Below are 23,810 nucleotides of genomic sequence, written 5' to 3' on the forward strand. Positions count from 1 at the left end.
AGCAGTCTCCTACACCTATCTCCCGCGTTAGCTTCTGATAGAAAATAGACATGAAATGCTAGGATTTGAAAAACCTCACAGATCTATGTCACACTGAATTAGCATTCATGACCTCGCCCGTCTTGGCTTATGCCCGCCCACAGGAAGGCTTTTTAAGAAAAATGTTTTTTTGTAGCGGGGAGAGAGAGCAGAGAGTGTCTTGGTGATAGTGACTTTGCAACATAGCTGAACGTGTTCTGTTAGCCAATCAGAAGCAAGATGTGTGCATATCATTAATAATAATGAGTAATCCTGCTGTTTTCAGCCCACTTCTGCACCAGCAAACATCTGCATCTCAGAAAAGGAGCATCATAGCTTTAAAAAAAATTAAATAAATGTAAAGCATTGATTTACACTAGAGAACACTGCAAATGTATTGAATAAACAAGTAAACCACACCGCTAATATTATTTTAAAATATTATACTGAAATGTTCTACTCTCCCATTAAAAAAAATGAATAATGTTTTTTTTTCTTGGTGTGGACATTAAAGTATGAAGAATAAACAGGATATAACTGGAATTAGATTTGAACTACTGTTTATTTTTTCTTTTAAATAACAAAATAATGTAAAAATACTCAAAATACACTTCAAAATATCTGTAAAAATATCTTAGACTTAACTATTGAGCACTGATTTATACCTAAGATGTTTGAAGTCTATAGAATAATAATAATGGCTCATTCTGAGGTGTTGACGGTTAAAGGGAAACTAGGCAGTTTAGCCTTGCTTTTAGCACCCCCTAGTGTTTGTTTAGTAGAACCAAAATCAAAACTTATGTCCTCACTCTGCATTCCTCTTTTTAACACCTAAATCTAACTGCTGAAATGTCTCCCTAACCTTCCTTAGAGTCTACAGGAGCGGTTCATCACTAAATAAAACAAATCAGTTGTGTTCATGATCGAAAACATGCAGGAAATGTGCTGGAAGCAGACTGCAGCACCAGGTATGTCAGCAATTTTCAGGGTCATTTTAGCACATACTGGCTCAAGGAAATTATTTAAACAGATGAAAAAGTTGCAAAGTATCACTTTAATAAGAGCTGGGGTCTGTAGAGTCACCCTATAGTGCATGCTGGGGACTGGGATGCACTTTTGTTGATTGACAGCTCCCTGTTGTGGACACACATATCTACTGGTCAACGCTCTGGGCTCGCATAAATCATCAGTTTCGCTGTACAGGCTAGGGAAAGGCCTTAGGGGAAATATAAACTATGAAACCTTACCTACGTAATAACAAGGACAGATCAAATTTAAGCATCTCTAAAGTTATTCTAAAATTTTTAAATGATGTGACCCAGCCTTAAAGAATTTTCATGGTCAGCTATTGACATAGTATCTGCTGACATGGTTCAAACTGGGTATATTACCCAGGTGTGTCATACCTGAAGGCTGCCCCTGGGACAGTACTCTGTAATGATGCACATGTTTGGTGGGTCGAGGCAGGCACCAATAAAACGAGTTAAATGTTCATTGTGAACATCTCGCATCTGCAAAAAATAGAACAGTAAATTATATAAAATCCATTTACGTAAGCAGGACACCGACATATAAATAGAAACCCATTTGTCAACAATGCTTCAGGTACTTGTATTCTTACATGTTTAAGTTCAAACAAAACTTTTCTCGTCAGCTCAATTCGCTTCTTGTTGATGTATTTGATGGCTGCCAGATTACCCTGAGGGAGAGAAAATCTACAAGGTTATCTATCTGCTCATTTGCATAAAATTAGACTGTTACAGGGATTTAATGACCTTGTAGTATCCAGTTTTAGTGTAGATCTGAAAATTTCCCTCCATGGTCATCAGAGAACCATAGTTAGATCCTTTCTGAAAACAAGAAAACCAACATTAAAGAGCAAGCCAATCAATCAATCAATCAATCAATCAATCAATCAATCAATCAATCAATCAATCAATCAATCAATCAATCAATCAATCAATCAATCAATCAATCAAAGATTTATTTATAAAGCACCTTCTGCAACCCTGTCAGGAAGCCCAAGGCGCTGAAGTCACCCCCAAATCAACTTTTTTTTGCTGATAAACTAAATAAACGAGTGTCTAATCGTGCTGCAGACACGTGTCGTCAATAATTTGGCACTTCAGTGCATCTTAGTTAAAATTTAAATATTCTGCCTAAAACTGGCAGTGTTGTGCCGTTGTCAGGTAAAAACTCTGCACTGTATTCTAATTTAAATCTGCCACCGCTATTGGCTAAGAGGTATGCTATGATGTAAACTGGTACATTATGATGTCACAATGCTGTCGTGAGCCTGTGTGTGTGTATTTGTTAGCAGCTCCGCCCTCTCGGTCTGCCAGGCAACAGCGTTTGTTGCATTTTTCAAACATGAAGTGGGAGTGGAGTTAGACTCTGGTAGGGGGTGACTTGCTCTTTAATTACTTTACTAAACCACAAACCCTACCAAACAGTTTTCTGATGCGACAATACGACCAGGTGTGCAGAAAGAAGGAAAGAAAAAAACCTAAGAATTATATATTTAATTTACCAGAGACATGGTGAGCCTGCTGCAAGTCCTTCTCATGGTTTTTTCTAGGTTGCTCATTTGGATGTCTTCCCAGGAAACTCTCCACAGCTCAGCAACCAGTTCACTCTCTAGCTTCAACTTCCTATTCAACAGACAGGAGGACAGGTGTGTGTGCGTGTGTTTGTAGAGTAGGTGTATACGTGTGGGTTAAAATAAAGAGAGGAAATCCTAAGAGAGGCGATGAAGACAGAGACATAAATGGAGGCCAAACACAAATCTGTGCATCTGCCTACAGAGCAGAGTCATAAAGAGACACTGCACCTAAATCCCTCTGCTTACTTTGCGACTATTTCAGTCATCCAGGTATCAAAACGGTCTGCTTGGCGACGGCATGACAGCTCAGACTTTTGATAATGGTAACTTTTATACATTTTTAAAGGGTCTGTGTTTAATTAAAATTGGAAACTGTTCTTAGAGCCTCTATAAAGTAAACAAAACTTTGTTGGGGCTCACAATGACCCAGGAGTGCGAGTGAGAGTTTGGGAAAGTGACTGTCCACCGGGTTGTGGAGCGAAGATTTGTAACGAACAAAATGTAAGTGCCCTAGTGCATCCTGGGTCGTGAGTGCTTCAATGTTAATTCTTTTCTTCTCGTCCAACAAAGATGCTAGCAGTAGCTGAGGCTAGCGTTTGCATTAGCTTGAGCTAGCATAAGCAATAGCTGAGCCTAATGTTAACAGTATTTCAAGGCTAGCGTTGTTCTGCAGTTAGCATTAACACAGTTTTATGTTGGTTGAAGTGGGTTGGGACAAGCAGATTTAGGGGTGTGTCTTGCTTATGAAGTGTTAAGCTTTCTCAGAATGAATAGTTTTGCCAGAGCCATCACAATAGTCATTTACAAAGGAAACAAGGTTTGTTATGCTTAAGTAGAAACCCCAGACCACCTAAATTCAACAACAACAGAGTAAATGCGGTTTTAAGTTTTACTGACTCTTTAAATATTTAACTTTCTGTGAAAGTTTTTGCTGATATCACAGTTGAAGTCATTGAGTTTTTGGTTCATTTCTAATTTTATGATACAATTCATGACGCAATAATTCTTTTAAAGCAGTCTGAACTTTTGACAACTGGGCATACGCCAATATACCTTTTATAGAACGTTAAATTCTACATTAAAATGTATGATTCTTTTGGTCTTCTGTCATGTAATGTGTCTGCAATGGTTGTAATGACCCGCTTTCTCAAAAGCTACCCTGAACTACAAGGAGTTCACAATAAGATACAATATTTTTTCTTTAAATATGGACATTTTTAACATGTCCTTGATACCAAACACCGTAGAAACACAAAAATGTACATGTGTGACCACCCATAGTTTAGGAATAGTTTAATCACGCTCCATGTTTTTCCAGGCTCTTAAGTCACAATTTAAACATTAATTTTAAATATTTCAAATAATATTTAGTATTCAACTTCTGAAAGGAGCAAAATCCTTCGTAACTTTGCATTTTCACAAAAAATTCAAACTTTTTATTTATTGAGAACATTCATATAAGAACTGAAAAAAAATCTTCATGTTCTTGTTCTGAATCTTTATTAATATTTCATAAACAAGAGCAGGATTTGTTTGTGTTGAGAAAGAGCAGCGCACTGAACCATTTCCATTTATCTATATGTCATCAACCCCTTTAACTAAATATATATATATATACAGCTTATCATTTAATAAACTGTGACAAACATAAAATCTATTATTGTAGCACGTTAATATAAATATTATTTAAGAACCTGTATGGTGCAAATACTATACAATACATAGTATTATGTTTAAAAACTGTCATTTATAATATTGTAACATTTACACAGGCAGATTAGCTTACAATTGAGTTTAGTTTCCTGAACAAAAACTATTTATTTTAATTCATTTTTCAAATATTAACCCTCCATCCTCTCATTCTGGGCCTCACAGTGATTTCTCTGTTTATGACAGAAAAAGAAAAAGAAGGAAAGGAAGAGGATATGTGAAAAAAGAAGGGATGGAGAGAGGACAGCAAAGAGAAATACAAATAAAATGGAGAGAGAAAGAAGTGCTGTGAGAGTTTAAACTGACACAAAACTGTGTGCTCTTGTGCATCTCTTTTAACCTCTTAGTTCAAACTCTCATTTTGTCAGGGCTTAGATGTGTCTAAATGTTTGTATTTACTCAGGTTCAATTTCATGAGCAATAAAAAATAAATAAAAGAAATAAAAGAAATAAATCTGGAGAAATGAATCAGCTTTTATTTGGTCTAAAGTGAATAAACAGGATGGTGGAGTGTGCCAGATGCTGGTGCGGCAGGCTGGAATGACTAGTCACAGAAAATCAGGAGAAGAAGCGGTAATTATTCAAACCAGAAACAACCCTCAAGGAGGAAAATAACAGTAACAACTATGATGGACACACACAAGAGGAAATAAATCAAGAGATGTCCTCATGTTTTAGAGCACTTGGAGTTTTCACTAAATTAATTGTTATATCTAATAAATTTTACTTTCTTACAAGTTTATCAGTATACAATGAACAAATACTTTTTTTTTTTACTGTGGAATAGTCTCTTGTGCAGCAATCTAAGTTTCTTTAATAACTAAATAAATAAATTTAAAGTGACAATTGAAATATTTGGGGTGATAAGATGCACGATTAGTGCAAACAACCCCTCAGCAAAACTAATGAACAGCATGGAAGCTTTAGTAAAAAGTGGCAGGAGTTCAGTTCCTGTTGGCTCAGCACCGTTGGTGCATCTGTGTCTCTATCTAGAGATTTCAGAACCAGTGTGTCCATTCGTCTCTCCAGGACGGTTGCAAGAAAGCATTTTTTCTCATGATTTTGACTTCTTTCTAGCTAATTTGAACACAACTGTTGCAACATGCAATAAACCAAACAAGAGTAAAAGTTAAATGACAAAATAAGGATTTTCTAAAGGAAAAATACTCTAAATTCTTCTTTAATTCAAAGAAAAACCAAGATGATCGTTTTACATTTTAGTTCATGTTTTAAAAATTCCACTCAACTCTTTATTCACATTTCATTAAAAAAAAAAAAAATTACAAATGTTGATTCTCACCTGTAGATAAATATGGTGATGGTGACAATGATGATGAAGACGAAGCAGATCACTATGGCAACCATCTGATGCATTGTAACTGTGCCTATGTGGGCGAGAAAAGGAAAGAAGCACCCATCAACACAGGAAGACAATGTTCCCTCCAAAGGCCTCTTTGTGATGAGCAGTTATTTGTCAGAATGTTGTTTTAGAGACAAAATCCACATGTTGTTAAATCAAAAGAGGCTCAGGGGAAGTGACTGGGTGTGTGAGGGGGGGCTTGTCATTTAAGCGTCAGGCGTAAAAACACACAAGCAGCTTGATCAGAACATGAGCTAAAAGATAAGAAACAGAAAAAAACCACATCCAAATAAGACCGAAACAAAAAGTGAGAGGTTCCATCCTACATCTGAAAGTTTACAGCTAACAGCTCATTTTAGTGATGCTGAAATCTTATTTTTGTGTCAAACTGTGATTTCTGATTGAGATTTAAAATTGTTTTAGAAGAAACCCAAAAATAGGCAGAATGAAGAAGAACTGGGATAGAATCAGTAGAATGGAACACAGGTGTGGAACCTAAAAAAGCACAGGAACCAATAGGGAGCCTAAGTCACTTCCGCATCATGGGTCCCCAGAAGAACAAAAAAAATGAATGCAAGTCAATGGGGCTGAAACGCTAATTTTCTATTTCCGCTTGTTACGTGCCAAGGATTTCATATATGATGTCTGTGAATTTTAAAGACGCATTTTGATACAAAGAAAGCACTTATTTTCCAACGGGAGGGGAACGCTATCTTAGGTTTTGTATGAAAATAAGTCCAGGACTACAAATGTGCTTCACGAAAGTGAGGTCATCGAACCAGACACAGAGAAAACTGAGGGAAAAGGGCTGTAAGTTCAGCAAACTTCCCACAGGAGGAAAGAACCACCATAAATCTGGTCATTTGGTAAGTAGCAACTACTTTGGGGAGAGGAGATTATGTGGCACATATGTGATGTGCCGATTTCTAGTTAGTAGTCATGCTAATTATGAACGTTTACAAGCTAATAAATCTCAAAGTATGTGACTGGTGTGGTCGAAACACCCAACATTATTTTTCATTTAAATTGCAGTACTACATGTAGCATCACTGAATGGCCTGATTCTTGACCCTCAGGTCAGAGACACAGCCTGGGTCACCTTGATCCTGGCTGCTACGACAATCTACAGTGTTTCTTTCACAGGAGACTGAATGTCGGTCTACCACCCCTTTAATCTGACTGACTTTTTCTGACTGCTGTTCCATCCGCAAGACGAAGGACACTTCAAGATTTAAAATAATCATTTTTAATAAACTCTTTTCACTGTCTATTACAATGTTCATAAATAATCATCATGGTTCATTTTAACAGTGTTTAATTACTGAAAATAATTATTATTCTTTGGTTAATAATAATTATTTATGATAATCAGTAATGTTTAACAGTGTCAAGAAGATCATGTGCACTTATACACACTCATACAGGACACAGTAAATCAGGTTAAGGTTAACTGCACTCACATGTCTTTTTCCATAACACCAGAGCTTTCTATCTTGGGAAGGCGGGCTTCTGAGGTATGTTAAAATTTCTACATGTCAAAACCTGATTCGTGGACCAGGAAATGCCCATCTTATAAAACAGAACTCTTGGCATTTAGCGAGTGAGTTCTAGAAAAGTTGGGAAGGCCACCCACATGCTCTTTAACCAACAAGCGATCTCTGTCACGCTGGCAGAATTGCTACGACACAACAAACGAAACCTGCAGAACAAAGCTGACACAAACTCCTTCTGAGTTATTATTTTTAAGACGCAACCAGTTTCATCAGTCGTTGTGACCCAGAGACATCTCAGGACCGACTCACTAAAGTTCTTCTACCCACCTCGTACTTGGGGTCATCATCTCCTCCTGACATCTCGGATCCAAAAGGGGGTCTCCTAGCTGGGTGAGGTAGACACTTCCGACAGATTGAGTCCGAATGCTCTTTAATAAGAACAACTTTAGTTTATCTGCAAACCAAATTCTTTCTACCCAGAACGCGTCTTCTCTCAAGATACACATTCTGAGAACATTGCATTCACCAGCAAGAAAACACACTTCATCTTAGATCCATCCAACACAGAGGTTGTTTTTAATACCAAAGCTTTTATAAATTGTCTTTTAAATTGTCACGTTTTAAATTGTTTAGTAATAAAATTCTTAACTTTTTAAACTTGACTCTTCATTGAAATAAACAAAGAGTGGGTGTATATTGATCACTGAACGAACAAAGATCTTTAGATCTTCTGAATTAACAAATAACTTTGCCATTAAATTAAATATTTAAGATTAAATATTAATATTTTGATTAAACATAGACCAAGCAAGTTGGTGTATGAATTTCTATCCATTATATATATATATATATATATATATATATATATATATATATATATATATATATATATATATATATATATATATATGTATAGCTTATGTTTTAATTCCTAAGAGATCAAACATATTGACGAATGAAATTATACGCACACACACACACACACACACACACACACATATATGTGCATATAATTTCATTCGTCAATATGTTTGATCTCTTAGGAATTAAAACATAAGCTGAATAGCAACAGCCTTTAATTCCTAAATATGTAGTTCATTAACTGCTACAAACATAAGTGTGATTCAATTCAATTCAAATTCAAATCCAAAAATACTTTATTAATCCCAGAGGGAAACTGATTAAATTTCTCCAGGGCGTAAGGCAAAGCGGATTAGAAAATAGCGTTTTTAGCCCCGTTGACTTGCATTCAATTATTCGTTCTTCCGGGGACCCATGAGCCAGCCAGAAAGGGAGGAGACTTAAGGTTGGTTTATGCTTGACGCGTCCGCGTGGTCCGCACGGCTTCTCGCGGAAAAGTTGCGTCATTTTAACAACCACGACCCTCCACCGCGCCTCCGCACGGCCCAGAATTTCCGCAACACGCACCTCGGAAAATTTCTAACCACGCGGACGGACGGACGGACACGGAAAAACATGGCAGACCGGCAAGAACTAGTATGGCAGAGGTTCGTAAATACAGACATTTGTATGATTCAGCTCTCAGAGATCACCGTGATCAACATGTTGTTAATAATTCTTGGAGAGAAATAGCTCGCACTGTCGGAAAAGACGAGGACGCTGTTAAAAATGCTGAAATGCCATGTTGTAAACAGTAATTTCTACTTCTACTATGGTGGAGTGTTGGTTGCATGCTGTAGAGCTCCATGCTGCCCTGTTCAGTTTGGGAGAATACTGGCTCACCGCAGAGACGAGTCGCACGAACCATAAACACTGCAAATTGTGAAGCGAGTTCCATCCGCGAGCCGCATCACCAAGCGGAAATTGAATGCGTCAAGCATAAACCAAGCTTGAGGCTCCCTATTAAGGAATGTAGACAGGATTCATTCTTACAAAATAAAACAGGAAATGAAGTTAAAGGGACTTTACGGAGTTTTGAATTTTTATGCTCGCGATTGCCCCCTCAGGCCAAAAGCGTAACGGCAGCTTCAATAGTAGGCTCGTGCACGAGGCGCGCATGCTGTACATGCACACTCCTTAATGAAAATAACAGCTGAGACAGTCAGCTCCGTGTGTGTGTGTGTGTGTGTGGCCCGGAGGACAGAGGACAGGAGAACGCGCAGCTAATTAATTAAATAATTTGGTTCTGTACCTTTCTCTTCAGCACAGCTGACAAAGGTTTAAGATGGGTCAGTCCTCCTGCATGCTCTTGAAAAATTGTTCCAAAATGAAAGTTGAACCCTGAAAATATATGTAACTCTCATATAAGCTCTTTTATTATTCATTCTTACATGCTACTCTTTTTATGGGATCATGTTATACTGTCCTGCACAAGCTCTTAAAACAGCTGCAGGAACTCCAAAAGGGAGTGAGACATTGCAGTCTCTTCTTGTACCAGGTTACCAAGGATGTTTCTGCTTATCTTAAGAATTACAAGTTCTTGTGACATGTTAGATCCTGCCTAACGAGGCAATATATATATATATTTACCTTATAAGCTCATTTTATTATTCTATGCTATGGAAACTCGCTCAGATACTCAAGGCCTTCACACAAAGATTAATAGCTGTGTATCTTCTCCTGCACCAGAGAAAGGAGTGTGCACATTCCATCTCCACTCAGTGCCTCTCGGTACCAGTGAATGTATCTTCTCCTGTCATGAATATATCAGGATGTTCCTGGTAATCTCAAGGAAACTGTCCGCTAACAAGGCTGTTATTTTCACCTGTCATGATCATTGACGTATGTACATGGCAAACTGCGTATGTAACATTCCTGTAATCCTCAATAAAAATCAGCCGTTTTCAGTAGAACGGCGAGAGTCTGTCCGAAGCAACTGACGGGAGCAGGTCGCGGGACCGGCTGTATGTTGCAGAGGCTCTCCCCCTCATGAGCGGTGAAACAGTGAATGGACTTCTGATCATTTGTCTCCTCGTTCTGTCAACTTAAAAGGTGTTTAACTCCATCTACTCCGTACCCGTGCTTGGTCTAACGGAAGAGAGACCAACAAATTTGGCGTCACGAACAGGATTTTTTCTTTTTGAAGAAAAAGGAGTTTTTGGAGGACAATTTGACCAACCGACCCAGCGAACGATCTTGGCACAGAACACCGCGGTGGAAAACAAGGTGAGCAGAGCCTATTATCTAAAATCTGCTCATTGGATTTATCCAAAGCCTTTGTGTCCAGAATCATAGTAGCTGAGGTCCTAAAATAATAGTTGGAGAAGAAAGTGGAGACAAGTGCAGAAAGAATAAGAGATTTTTTGTAATGGTTTAATGGTGAAATGAAATGAGGATTTTTCTAATGGTTTAATGAGTAAATGAGAAAAGGAAATAGTACAGATGAAGGGATGGTGACCCAGGGCTAATAGAGTAGCCCTAAAGTTCCATTTCCAGGTCGTGGCTGACCACACTATTTGCTGACGAGCGGATAGAATATATAACGAGGTTATATAAAGCTTGGCTGGATCCATAGGTGTGGGAACCCTAAAAGTCCACAGGTCAAGGACCTGGTTTTTTTGTGTTAAGGGAAGGGGAGGCTAAAAGAGAGCTCCCTGGATTTTAAGGTCAAGGACCTGGTTTTTTGTGTTAAGGGAAGGGGAGGCTAAAAGAGAGCTCCCTGGATTTTTAAGGTCAAGGACCTTTTGCATGAGATGAGAAAAATGTTCTGAGGTAACTGTTTTTGCATAAGATGATAAATGTTTTGACTGCTTCTGTGTGAAGAGAGCAGTGCTTTTGGCTATTTCTGCGTGCTTTTGGCTGTTTTTGCATAAAATGAGCAATGTTTAAATATGACAAGCAGCCCAGTTGAAGCCACGAGAAATAAGGTTTTATTGAGAAAGTCAGCGGAAGAGGCGATGAAGAAAAAAGGGGTAGATGTTAACAGTAGAGGTAACTGGAGAAAGATTTGGGAAGTGAAGGCTGCAGAATCGAGAGAAAAAAAGGCACAGCTGTAGACAAGCTTCACTGTGTGTGTAAGCTGAGTTCAGCCTGTGTGTGTGAGGCGCAGCAAGAGGCTGCTTACGGCTCTGGATTGAAAGTGCAGCACTAGGAGAGTGCAGAATGCAGAGCAGAGTTTTGGGAGCTCCGTGTGTGTGTGTGTGTGAAGGCCTGATGCGGTACCAGAAAATAAATAAATAAGATAATAAGAGCTTTAAAAAGTTGCAACTCGTATATGTAAATTACACTGCAGTGCTAAAATTAATGTTTGGAGCTACGCAAAATTCAAATTCTGCAACCCTGTTCTGATCAGTCTTTGAACAGAACACCATAAGTTAATAAATAAAAGGTTTTTAAAGTAACATATGCATATGTATGTGTGTATGTATGTATATGTGTATACATATATATACATATGTAGTGTAGAAGCGTGATAATCATTTGTGTGTGGGGCAGCATGTGAGTGACCCCGATCTGGGGGTTAAGTGACCTGGAGATGAAAAAAGGGAAAAAACCACCAAGAAACGCAAGTAAGGATGTAAATGACAGCTTTATTTTAGAAATATAGTCATATAGCTGCTAAACAGTAAAATCAAAACAGATCTGCAGAAAATAAATATATAAACTATTCCTCAGAGCGCTCTCAAAAAAAATTGCAATTGGATTTGCTCTAATGTTACATAAGGCCTGCTTAAAAGCATAGTAAGCATTAAATTCTGAAAATAACCAGTGCAGTGTTAAATAAATTCTGTGCTTAAAATATTATATATATATAGAGAGAGAATAAATAAGTGACGAACTGACTTACCTTAAAAAAATAATAATAATAATAAAAAGAGACTGTGACAAACAAAGAATGTCTCTGTGCCTTGTGAATGAGTGAATGTGTGTCTTCTTGCATGAGCTGCTTTCGCTGGATCTTCTGAATGACTCAGTTTTTAATAGAGGGAGCAGCTGCTTGAGAAACAGGGTGCGGTCCATGTTTTTACTAGACGGTTATTTAGTTCGAGAGACTGTGGAAACAATAGAAAAAGAATTTATCGTTAGTGTGAGGACAAGAAAATCCTTTAAAATACAAAAGTTGTATGGTCGTGGTTATAAAGGAAGTATTTTGTCTGATTATGGGCCGTGGAGTCAGCTGGACTCCCTCGCTCTCACAGTTTTCCTGTGTAACATGCAGTTTTAAGCAATTTGTGACTTTAGAAAGGATATTTTTCGGTGTTTTGGACGTACCTTAAGGCTTCTGGTTAGGGTATTCAGGAGATCCTTCCTCTCGGACAGATTTAGTGAGAATGACTGGAGTTTCAGCCTGGGGACCTGACTCCACCCACTTTTACACACAGGAGTCCCGCAGTCTAAAAATAGCACAGGGTACTGCGAAAAGCAGCTCTGAACCTCTCAGGATCATCTTTATGAAAACCATAAAATTAACAAATAATCAGTCAGGAAATAAAATATTTGTTAAATCTTGCTATAAAACAAAATCCAATAATTGTCTTACCTCAACTTTAAGAACCATTAACGTTAATGGCTGGATTTTGAGATGCTGAATAATGAAAAAAACAGATAAACTAAGTATTATTTCCTGTAACCTGGCTAGAAACTGTACTAGGCTGTTTTGAGTTAAAAACTGGTAGTTATTTTCCCAAAATAAAATAGATAAATAAAAAATGAAAGGAGGGATCTTGCATTTGGGATAGATTGTGCTTAATGTTTAAAACCTGTGTAGAACTGATTTGATGATTCAGAACAAATTGTGCATAGGAAGTAGTTCAGATTTATTTTTGAGTCAATAAAGTCGACTAAATATTAGAAACCTTCGTTGATTTTGATTTGTAAAAGAGAAAGTTCTGTCCTTTCAACTCAATCAACATATTTAAGGAAAACGTTTGCTGTGCATTGTGGCGGGCATGAACTTTACTGGGTGGGCCTGTCACAACCAGCTGCAAAGAATGTTTGGGTCTGACTTCTATACAAAGAGAACCTGGAAGCCCTCACCAAAAACTGTGACTCATAACATCAAGACGGGGAGCACTACAAGATGGACAAAGAGGCAGAAACTTATTTGCCCTGCTGCTGATGAAACAAAGTACAAAAGGGGGAGCATGTGTGCTAACATGTGAACTTCAATCAATGACGGTGGTCATCCTGGACTTACAAAGAGAGGCTCAAAAGAGACTGTTTCCTATGGTTACACCCAGTAAAAGAGTGCTTGCTGCAGTCAGGTAATGAACAAGGCTTTTTGGCAACAACCAGTTGAATTGATGAAATGTCAGAACTGTGGAAAATTTACTAAACTACTGTAGAACATAGTTAACTGAGAAAGTTAGCCTAAAAAAAGATACTAATAATATCAATAAATAAATAAATAATAGGATTAGTAACCTGGATTTCAGCCCAACTCACCATTGGACGTCAATATAATCTTTATTGTTTTAGGATTCTCAGCTGCAGCGGACATGCAGTAAAGCCTTATTTTCTTTTCAAAACGGAATACATCAGCGTCATCACTTATCTTCATTAGTTAAGGAAACGGTGTCTATTTATAAGTCTAGGAGAACGCTTTAGGCTTCAACAGTTCTCTCCTTCGAGCAAACATGCGCAAATTTTCGGACAGTTTATAGTAACGTTCCATCCCATTCCATTCATTGCATAAAAAATAAACATTAAATGAATAATTTGGCATCCAGCTGACTAAATGATTCATGGAACATCTCATCCGAGACAATAGTGAGGTAGAAAATAGTGTTACAAAAATATTGAATAATGGTACCCCTCATTCGATAAAAATTATGTTCACATTTTTATCTTGTGAAATCTTTAACATAATATTTTAATTGGCCTTTTTGACGACAATTGGCTAAAAAGTCTTTAAGATTATCATCACAGGATGGCATGATAAATAAGTAAATAACATAAATAAATAAATAGACAAAAATAAGAGAGAAAAAGCAAAATTAATTAAATGAAACGTAATAGTGATAAAAAGTTAAATTGATCTAAAATCTGTCATTCAGTGCCACTGGAAAAAGGAAGAGGATAGGGGAGTATTTCTTAGCACAAATCACGTTATTGATTTAGCAATGCAGCTTAATTTCAGATGCTTTAAGGATGATACTAACTTGTGTTATAGATGGAGAAGTAGCACAGAAACACTTCTAGATGAGGAGATAAGGAAAAAAACTGCTGATTACCAATACTATGCACAAACAAACCTGTAACTGCAGTTTTGTTATTTATGAATTAACCTTAAGTAGTGAATTAATTCTTAGGATTTCTTGTGCGAGTAGTGTTCCTAAAAAAGAAAGAAAGAAAGAAAGAAGGTAAGAAAGACAGGTAGTTTAGGTAAGGGACAACCTGAAACTTTTTGGTTGAATTGATAGTAAAGTGATTGTCCTAATTTCTAATTGGAGAGATCACACCGCAACATGAGTTTAGAACAGCAGTTATGGGAAGTTTTGTTGGATTAATTTGATCACACGCTTTAGGTCTTATTTTTTTCTTTCCACTGATTTAGCGTTAGGTTAAGTATTTCACACTTTCGCTTCAGTCTGACATTTGCTTGGTGTGTGAGGGCACAGAGACGTGTATGGACCGTGTGTTTGACTGTGTTTGTCTTGTTTGTTTGTTTATTTATCTATATGGGCGTGGCTGAGCCTTGAGAAACATCAACAAAGCCATTGGGCTATTCTGAGTAAATTGACCAATTCAAATTCAGGATCCTGAAACAATTTGGCTATAACCTCTAATTGATGAAGGACATCTTAAGAATTCATTATACAAGGCTTCCTCTCCAGTGTTGCCGGAACTGTTATAAAACCCATGCATGGTTGTATGTTTTAGTTTGATCATTTATACTCATTGAATTATTGTTGTTTGCTTTGTGTTTTAATTTCTTTGTAATTTTTCTCTGTGACACAGGTGGAGATGCTGGTGGCGAAGTGGATCCCACTCATTTCTTTCTCCCACACACATTCTTACTCTCTCCCTCTCTCTGTGTGTGTATGTGCATGTGTATGTGTTTGTGTGTCTGTGTGTGTCCATGTCGTGATGTCACTGTACCTTTAATTGCGCTTGCTGTTCGTAACTGTATGTGTCTGATGTTGAAGGTATCAGAGGCTAGGGTCAGTAAGAGCTAGGACATTTTTGTGCATAACCTTTAATCCCTAGGCGATCGGTCCGGGGAACTTCTGGTCCGGCCGGAGTGTGAATCTTCCTACCAACTATCTGCCGAGATCAAGGACTGCACAAGCCGAGAAAGCCTTCATTGGACCAAAACTACACACACGAAGAGGCTTCGTCTTCGGTGCCAGGCGTCTGGGTCCTGCTAAAAGTCACCAAAAGGAAGTGGACGGAACCGAGGTGGACTGAGCCATACAGGATCACGGAGAGGACGTCACACGCTGTCCGGCTGGACGGGAGGAGCCTAACCTGGAAGAGAAGCAGCTGACATCTGACTAACCAGAGAAAGGATCCAAAAAACCAGGAAGAGAAGTAGCTGACTACAGTAGCATGCCAAGCTGCCACCACATCCTGCAGGACGAGAATCTTGACATCATCACCCCCTGCAGCTGCCTGGAGCCAGTGAAGGGACCTCAACAGGGGGAAGAAGTAACCACCCTATGAACATTCTACAAGGGTTCTATTTAACACCCTCATTTATTTTACAAGGGTAATATTTTACACCCTCCACCTGCTGACCCAATTATCCAGATGCCCTTGTTACTAGCCAATCCTAAAATCTATTTGGGAGGGGAACTCTCTGATGATAGTGATGACTCTCATGATGAAGAAGATGTTGTTAGAGTGTGAGAATGTTCAGTGATTTATGTAACCATCCCTTCACCAGTTCATTTTTATGATTTTTTGTTTGTTTTGTTTTATTTTTTGTTGATCATTGATGTCCTAGGCATGCACACTCTATGCCAACAGGTGTTCGCCCCAAAATTGAGATATGACAAATGGGGGGACATGGGGGAATTTTCCCTATAAACATATGATAATTAGGGTTTTTCGCCCTCATATGGAGTTGCATGCGATCCATACATGTTGTGACATGTTCAGTTGAAAGTATAATCATGTTTTTTGTATTAGTTTACTGCTAGAGATATGAGAAAATGTAATCTGATTGATTGTTTGTATTGGTGTTCTAAAACTCTGCTTATTATATTCTTTTTGATGGAATTTGGAGTTGTTATTGTTTTGATTTCCTACATCTTTGTTGAACTCTTAAAAGAGTTCAAAAGGGGGATTGAAAATATATGTAACTCTCATATAAGCTCTTTTATTATTCATTCTTACATGCTACTCTTTTTATGGGATCATGTTATACTGTCCTGCACAAGCTCTTAAAACAGCTGCAGGAACTCCAAAAGGGAGTGAGACATTGCAGTCTCTTCTTGTACCAGGTTACCAAGGATGTTTCTGCTTATCTTAAGAATTACAAGTTCTTGTGACATGTTAGATCCTGCCTAACGAGGCAATATATATATATATTTACCTTATAAGCTCATTTTATTATTCTATGCTATGGAAACTCGCTCAGATACTCAAGGCCTTCACACAAAGATTAATAGCTGTGTATCTTCTCCTGCACCAGAGAAAGGAGTGTGCACATTCCATCTCCACTCAGTGCCTCTCGGTACCAGTGAATGTATCTTCTCCTGTCATGAATATATCAGGATGTTCCTGGTAATCTCAAGGAAACTGTCCGCTAACAAGGCTGTTATTTTCACCTGTCATGATCATTGACGTATGTACATGGCAAACTGCGTATGTAACATTCCTGTAATCCTCAATAAAAATCAGCCGTTTTCAGTAGAACGGCGAGAGTCTGTCCGAAGCAACTGACGGGAGCAGGTCGCGGGACCGGCTGTATGTTGCAGAGGCTCTCCCCCTCATGAGCGGTGAAACAGTGAATGGACTTCTGATCATTTGTCTCCTCGTTCTGTCAACTTAAAAGGTGTTTAACTCCATCTACTCCGTACCCGTGCTTGGTCTAACGGAAGAGAGACCAACAACCCACAACTTTTTTATGTGAATTCAATGCCGTTCGGCGTGTCTCAAATAAAAATTTGGGCATCTTACTGTAAAAAAAATATACCATTAATGTAAAAAGAAACTCTAAATAAACTATGTTCACATCCAGAATCAAACCCGGGTCTTCTGCACGAAAGTCCGACATTTTACTAGGCGAGCTACCGTGCCAGTGACGTCTTTTGTATCTGTACCATTTAAGAACAATTCGGAGGGCTATGCCTGAGCGTGAACGCGCATGAAGCAGCCTGCTCGACCCAAGCATCTCTCTTTTTCTGTGATTTTACAGAAAAACAGGCAATCACAGTAAAAATGCCAGGGCTCATTTTACAGGACCAGGGCATTGCAGGAGAATGTATTAAGAAGAAATGTATTATTTCTATAAATGTTTTGGCTGTAAAACTTCCATAATGCCTCTTTAAATATGAACAAAACACAAAAAATAAAAGACATGTATCAAAGTTTTTTGTTCATTTTGGCTAGATTTATATATAAAAAAACAATGGTAAAATGAACTTTTTGAAAATCCCTTGTTTTTAAATTTTGTTGACATTATAGTGACATTTCCCAAATTTTAATTACATTTTTTCTAAATTTGTAAAAGTAACTTTAACAAATCTTATTTCAGGAGGAACTTTTTAAACAAAAAAGCTGCAATAGGTTAGGTTAGCTTTTCTACCTATTCTTTGTCCAAAAGCAGGCATGTCCAAGGTACAGCCTGGGGCCCTTAAAGTGATTTTGTGCAGTGTAATTTTGTCTCTCCAGCAAGGTGCTGATGCAGATCATCACTTCACTTCAGAATTCTACTAGTATGAGGGTTTTCCTTGAGCAGCAGGTGTGGTTTTAGGGGGATCCAGGGTGGGCCAGTGCCACCCTAACAGCATGCTCGTACCCCCCTGTGGCCTCCCTTGATGAGGGCGGAGCCTAAGCATGAATAAGTATTGATTTTTTTGTGATAATTTAGTCTAATATGAGTTATGGAACCAAAGCATGTGAATGCATTCAGCTGAAATGGAAAAGAAAGGCTTAGAAAATCATTTTTATGTTGTCATAACTAACATAAATAACTCAGATAACATATTTTTTACAACCTATTTAAAAGCAGTTATAACTAAAGTACTGGTAATTGTAACTAAATTGCTGTTTTATTGTAGTTCCTCAATAGAATTTGAAATACTTAAAGGAAATTTTTGCAATGTTTTCTTACAAATTGGCCACCTCTCTAGCAATACAGCTAAAAATCACCATTGAAATATTTTTTACATTTATATAATTTACAAAATCACACTATTATTGCCTAGTCTTTGGACACTGCAGTCCTAATGCATTAAAAAAATGCAATTATAAATGAAATTATTTATTTCCTCTTTCTTAGCAACTACAGTATTATAGTGGCTGTGTGATTTGTGGGGTTTTAGCTGAGCTCTGTGAAAGAGTTGTAGCCGATATCCGTACGTGTGAGGCAGGCTGGGTTGTCGTTCTTGAAGCCGCACACGGGGACGTCGGGAGGAGGATTGCCGCTGGGCCACTGGAAGTTTAGGCCGTTCTGCAGGACCAGCTGCTTTATGCTGCTGTTATACACACACACTATCTGAAAACACAAAACACTTTGAGTTACATGCCTGTCCAATAGGTAGATATTCATTACTCCTTGCTTCATGTTCCAGTTTGTGTGTTTTCTATCAGCTCTTTATTACATTCAGTAAAAAATATATTCAGTTCATTATTTAAATTTATCATTAAGTATCTAAAGCAAATACCATGTCTCTGCAAAATCCTAAAATCAGGCAAGTGACCAAAACATCAATGATTCAATATTCATGTAGAAAAAAGTCTGAATAAAAGTCTGTGCATAATTAAGTCCATCCTGTTTACACAGAAGCCAGGTGCTCAGGAAGCGTGGGTATCAGTTTGCACATCAATGACATCACAAGTCAGGTATTTTACCTGAAATTCCCCAGACTCCACATCCGTCATGTCCCACAGAGCAAAGTCCGTCTCTCTGTCTCCAGAGGCGTCCATTTCCACCATCCCCATCACTCCTGGAGAAAGGCAACACAGTCAACTGACATCAACCAACAATGTGACTAAAACATGCTCGGGGGAGGATCTCAGGTTTCATTTTTGAGGCTTAGAACTTTGTTTTTTGACCTTCTTGAACAAGTAATTTGATGAATAAATGTAGATGATTTCATATAAATTTCTACCAAATGCAAACCATCACAAATAAAAACAATATTTGCAGCTTGTGTGATTTAAAATCAGGATTGATTATGGCTCTTTTAGGCACGGGGGACTCACTTTGAAGAACCAGTCAAAGCTAACTATCCTTTGTTTCCTGAGAAATATCAGATACAAAGTTCCAGCAAAGTTTAATGAAGAAACAATCAAAAAGCTTTCCTTTACATAAGATCTAACAAGGAAAACCAGGAAAATGGGATACAGGGTCTTTCTTCTGTGATCATATTTAAAGAGCAAGTCACCCCCAAACCTTTTTTGGTAATGCTTCCTTTTACATTCCCCTAATTACTAAGTACTTACATAGTAATTACATAGTAAGTTCAAGTGTATTATTGTGTCTGAGTTCTTAAACAGTTATAACCATATAACTCATGTTCAATTCTAGTTTTAAGTTTTATTAATCATTCCCAGTAAATACTGCTTTACACTATAATTACACTTTATTACAAGTATACACTTTAATTACACAATAATACACTTTAACTTACTATGTAATTACCATGTGAGTACTTAGTCATTAGGGACTGTAAAAGGAAGCGTTACCACTATTTTTCTGATAAACTGTATAAATGAGTGTCTAATAGTGCAGTAGACATGTGTAGTCATTATTTTGGCATTTTAGCTAATCTTTTTAAAAATAAAACAATTCTGCTTAAAACCGTCATTATAGCACCTTCTTTAGTTTTCAACTCATTGAATTTGAATCAGCCATAGCTAATGGCTAAGAAGTAGCCAGTGACGTTGCCCATACTGTTTTACGGATTACTCTGCAGACGAGTCTCGGCCACGCTTCAGGCTGGAGCTGACTACACACCTCCATCTCCCTGCTCAAGCTGCCATAAGCTGAGAAGTTCCCATATGAAGGAAGTGCTCGGAGAGAGGAGCTACTCCAGCAGCTTTCTCCTGTGTGTGAGAGGTTGGTGGTTCTATTCTAATTTTCCCTGTTTGTGACATCACAAATGGCGACTTTTTGATATGGCTTGTTCAAGGCACATAATTTCTAAAACCAAACACTGACAAAAACAGATGGATGCTTTATTCATGTTTGAAGTGTTTATAGAGGCAGAAGAGACCCGCGCGGCAGCACAAAAGGATGCAAAAGGTGAGTTTTACTGAATTTAAAATGATCATTTCAGATTACAACTTGGACCAATCAGGTAAAAACAAAAGAGAAGATTCAACTTTAGAGCTCCCCCTATTGGAAGTCATGGCCATACTTTTCCTACATTTCTTCCTAAACTCAAGCAGCACATGTCTCTCCTCCACTGACGCACAAGTTCAGTGATTGATGGCTTCTGACTCAGTTTCAGAGTGTGTTGGTGGATAAAAGCAACTCAATCTAATAACGAGCAGGCAGAGCGCCCTGTTTATCAGCACCATCCACACACTCAGATACACACTCGAGTGTGTTTTCAGGGACCTGAGTCTGATCCTGGTATTGGATTACATTGTTGTCGAGATTTAAATTTAGTTCCCATTAAACTAATGCACTCATAGTATCGGTTTCCTTATACGATATATACTTATACACTATAAATAACACTACCTGCTTTAGTTGTGATAAATATTATATATATATATATATATATATATATATATATATATATATATATTTTTTTTTTTTTATTATATACATATGGGGATTAGGGTCAGCAGCCTTAACTAGAACAGAACCAGATGGTCCAGTTTTTCTAACTTTGAAAAGGTTACTACAGGACAAGACTGACTCTTTCTAATTTTAGCTTCAGCCTGTTCTGCAGCTAATAATCAATAAGTAATCAATCATGAGTTCAAAAGGAAAAAAAACAGAATTTAGTTTAAATGTGTTTAATTACCTTATTTTTGTTTAAGTTTAAAATCCCAACAAATAAAACGTGACTTTCAGATGTAAAAAAATTATCAAAGGAGGTCATGTTTTCATAAAAAGCATGTTTGGGGTTGAAATGAAACAAATCAGACCTCTAAAAGGACTGCACACTGTTGTCATGGGGTTGAGTTATGTGTGTTGTTCATGGAGCAGACGATGTAGAGATTGCTAATCACTAAAAAAAACTTAGAAGAAGAAGAAACGAGCTGTTGCCACGGCCAAAGGAGAGAAGAATCAAAATAATTCAATCAATAGGATTCTTTTATATTTTATGATTCTCCACATCATGAATACATAAACAGGACACAGTGATCAGATTAGTGTTTGTCTCCAGCTGAGTCCACTTCCTGGAACAAATGGTCGCTTATTTGGACGTTTGTCTCCCACACCTGGGCCTTTTCCCCTTTCTTGCCTCATTTAAAAACTCCTGTTTTTTCAGTTTTTTGTGTCCAGGTTTTTTGCTTTTGACAACAAATATTTTCTTTGTTTACTTCTCATTCTATGATGGTTTAGTCGGTACTTTGTGAATCTTAAATAAAGACAAAATGAAAATAAACATAATCTTGTCTCATTTTATGTCCTCTTTTGTTTAGCCCTGTCCTCCCAGTGTCTCAGTCTCACTTTGTAAAAACGTCTGTGACTCAGCGCTTTTCTGCTGCTTAATTAAAAAAACGACGAAAGTCCTTATCTGTTTGTTTTTTGAATATTTCACTAACTAGAACAACAGTCAAGCTATTTGTCTAAAGTTTGAATCAACATCTACGGCTGATGGACGGAGACGGTTTTATGGTCCATAAACTCTAGGTCGGTTTGATGATAGATCACAGTCTGTCTTCACTATTTGTTCAGCAGTCTCTCTCTCTTTGTTTGGTTTTGTGGTGAAACAAAAAGAAGAAGCTATTTCAGTCTAAAGGTCCAAACTCAACAAATGCTAACTGCTGTTTTCAGACTTTCAGGCCCAAAAGACAAAAAACTGATAAAATCTGAAAGGATGAGTTAAACTGTTGAAGATGAGTCCAAGGGAAATGCATCTGAAAATATTTAAACTCTGAATTGTTTTTGAGGGGAACTGGATGAAATAAATAAGAATTCTTATAGAAATATTGTTCTTCCTGTCAGACCTGCTGGGTGGGGAGTCATTGTGTGGGATTTGGAGAATCTATTAAAAGAAACACAACATATACAATACATGTGACTAATAATATATTAAAGTAAAAAAAAAATCATTATTTTTAACAATTTCTATCTAGATATGGCAGCCCAACATAGTCAAAATAAATGTCCTATTATCTTTTTTTATCATTTTTAGTGTTGGTTTAATTACTTGAAATGAGGAAAGCAAAGCAAGAATTTATGGAATGGTTCACCATGCATTAAAGATCAAACAACCATCGCTCTTCCCCACTAAGCCAGAGTCGCTCTGACCCATCCCTGATGAGATGTGGCTGCCATCAGCGCTTCAAGCTTTTTGATGTTGTTTTAGCCTAAATTTACTCTTCACAAAGTAAAAAAAAAAGCCCAAATCATGGAGAAACTGGGTAGAATGGTTTAAAACACCTTAGGAAAATAAACTTTCTTTAGATGGTAGTATGAATGATAAATGATAAATGACCCGCACTTGTGTAGCGCCTCTCAGAGTAAGGACTCCAAAGCGCTTTACACTACAGTTTATCATTCATCCATTCACACACACATTCACACACTGATGGTGATGAGCTACATTGTAGCCACAGCTGCCCTGGGGCGCACTGACAGAGGCGAGGCTGCCGAGCACTGGCGCCGCCGGTCCCTCCAACCACCACCAGCAGGCAAGGTGGGTTACATGCCTTGCCCAAGGACACAACAGCAGAATTATCTGTCCGGAGCCGGGGTCGAACCTGCAACCTTCCGATTACTGGACAACCTGCTCTACAGTAGCACATCTTAATTAAAACAGCCCCGACTCCTATCTGAATTCAAGCAAACCTAATTTAAAGTGAGTTCAACGTTAAGGTGGATTTCTGTCTGAAACCACTTTCATACCAGTTCAAGTTAGAACAAGATGGAAAACAAGCCAGAAATCAGTCTAACTTAGCCAGACTTAGCTTAAAGACAAATCGCTTTTTGTGTGTTTAAAGTGGTCACACACGTGTTATCTCAAACCGGAGAATGGGGCAAAAAAAGACAGGATTTGGAGTCCTACTGATTAATATTCACAATATGTGAACACATTGTCTCTGATTGCCTAAAAGCAATGCAACTCCTTCACTGCCTTCATTTGCTCGTCCTTCTTACCTTAAAAAATGCAATTTTGATGATTCATCTCCACAAATAACACAAGTCTGAGCGTGTTTCACCATGCTATGGAGTTTCTAATGCTAATTGTTAGCTTCTACAGCTGAGACACGCTCTGCTCTCTTCTGGCTGCAAAATCAACACAAGTTTCTGTTTTTGCAAGAGTCAGTGAATGCTAAATTTACAGTGTGACGTAACGTGTTTCCCTGTCTGTTTTCTTTTGGTGGCTAATGCAGGAAGTAGGGCTAGAATCGGCCTGTAGGTGAAACG

General features: G+C 37.8%; 1 protein-coding gene across 2 annotated transcripts in view; it reads right to left on the reverse strand.

Annotated features, from left to right (window-relative positions):
• npr1a (natriuretic peptide receptor 1a) overlaps window positions 1–23,810 on the reverse strand; it is a 51,913-nt gene that overhangs the window by 7,883 nt on the left and 20,220 nt on the right. For both annotated transcript variants that reach the window (XM_015973425.3, XM_054745030.2), the window contains exons 6-12: window positions 19,106–19,200; window positions 18,614–18,749; window positions 5,631–5,715; window positions 2,549–2,669; window positions 1,794–1,868; window positions 1,640–1,717; window positions 1,425–1,529 (exon numbers count right to left, since the gene is read on the reverse strand). In XM_015973425.3, the coding sequence (XP_015828911.1) occupies window positions 1,425–1,529; window positions 1,640–1,717; window positions 1,794–1,868; window positions 2,549–2,669; window positions 5,631–5,715; window positions 18,614–18,749; window positions 19,106–19,200 (695 nt within the window). The remainder of the gene's footprint in view (window positions 1–1,424; window positions 1,530–1,639; window positions 1,718–1,793; window positions 1,869–2,548; window positions 2,670–5,630; window positions 5,716–18,613; window positions 18,750–19,105; window positions 19,201–23,810) is intronic.

Source organism: Nothobranchius furzeri, chromosome 19 (genome assembly GCF_043380555.1).
Source record: "Nothobranchius furzeri strain GRZ-AD chromosome 19, NfurGRZ-RIMD1, whole genome shotgun sequence".
NCBI classification, from domain to species: domain Eukaryota; kingdom Metazoa; phylum Chordata; class Actinopteri; order Cyprinodontiformes; family Nothobranchiidae; genus Nothobranchius; species Nothobranchius furzeri.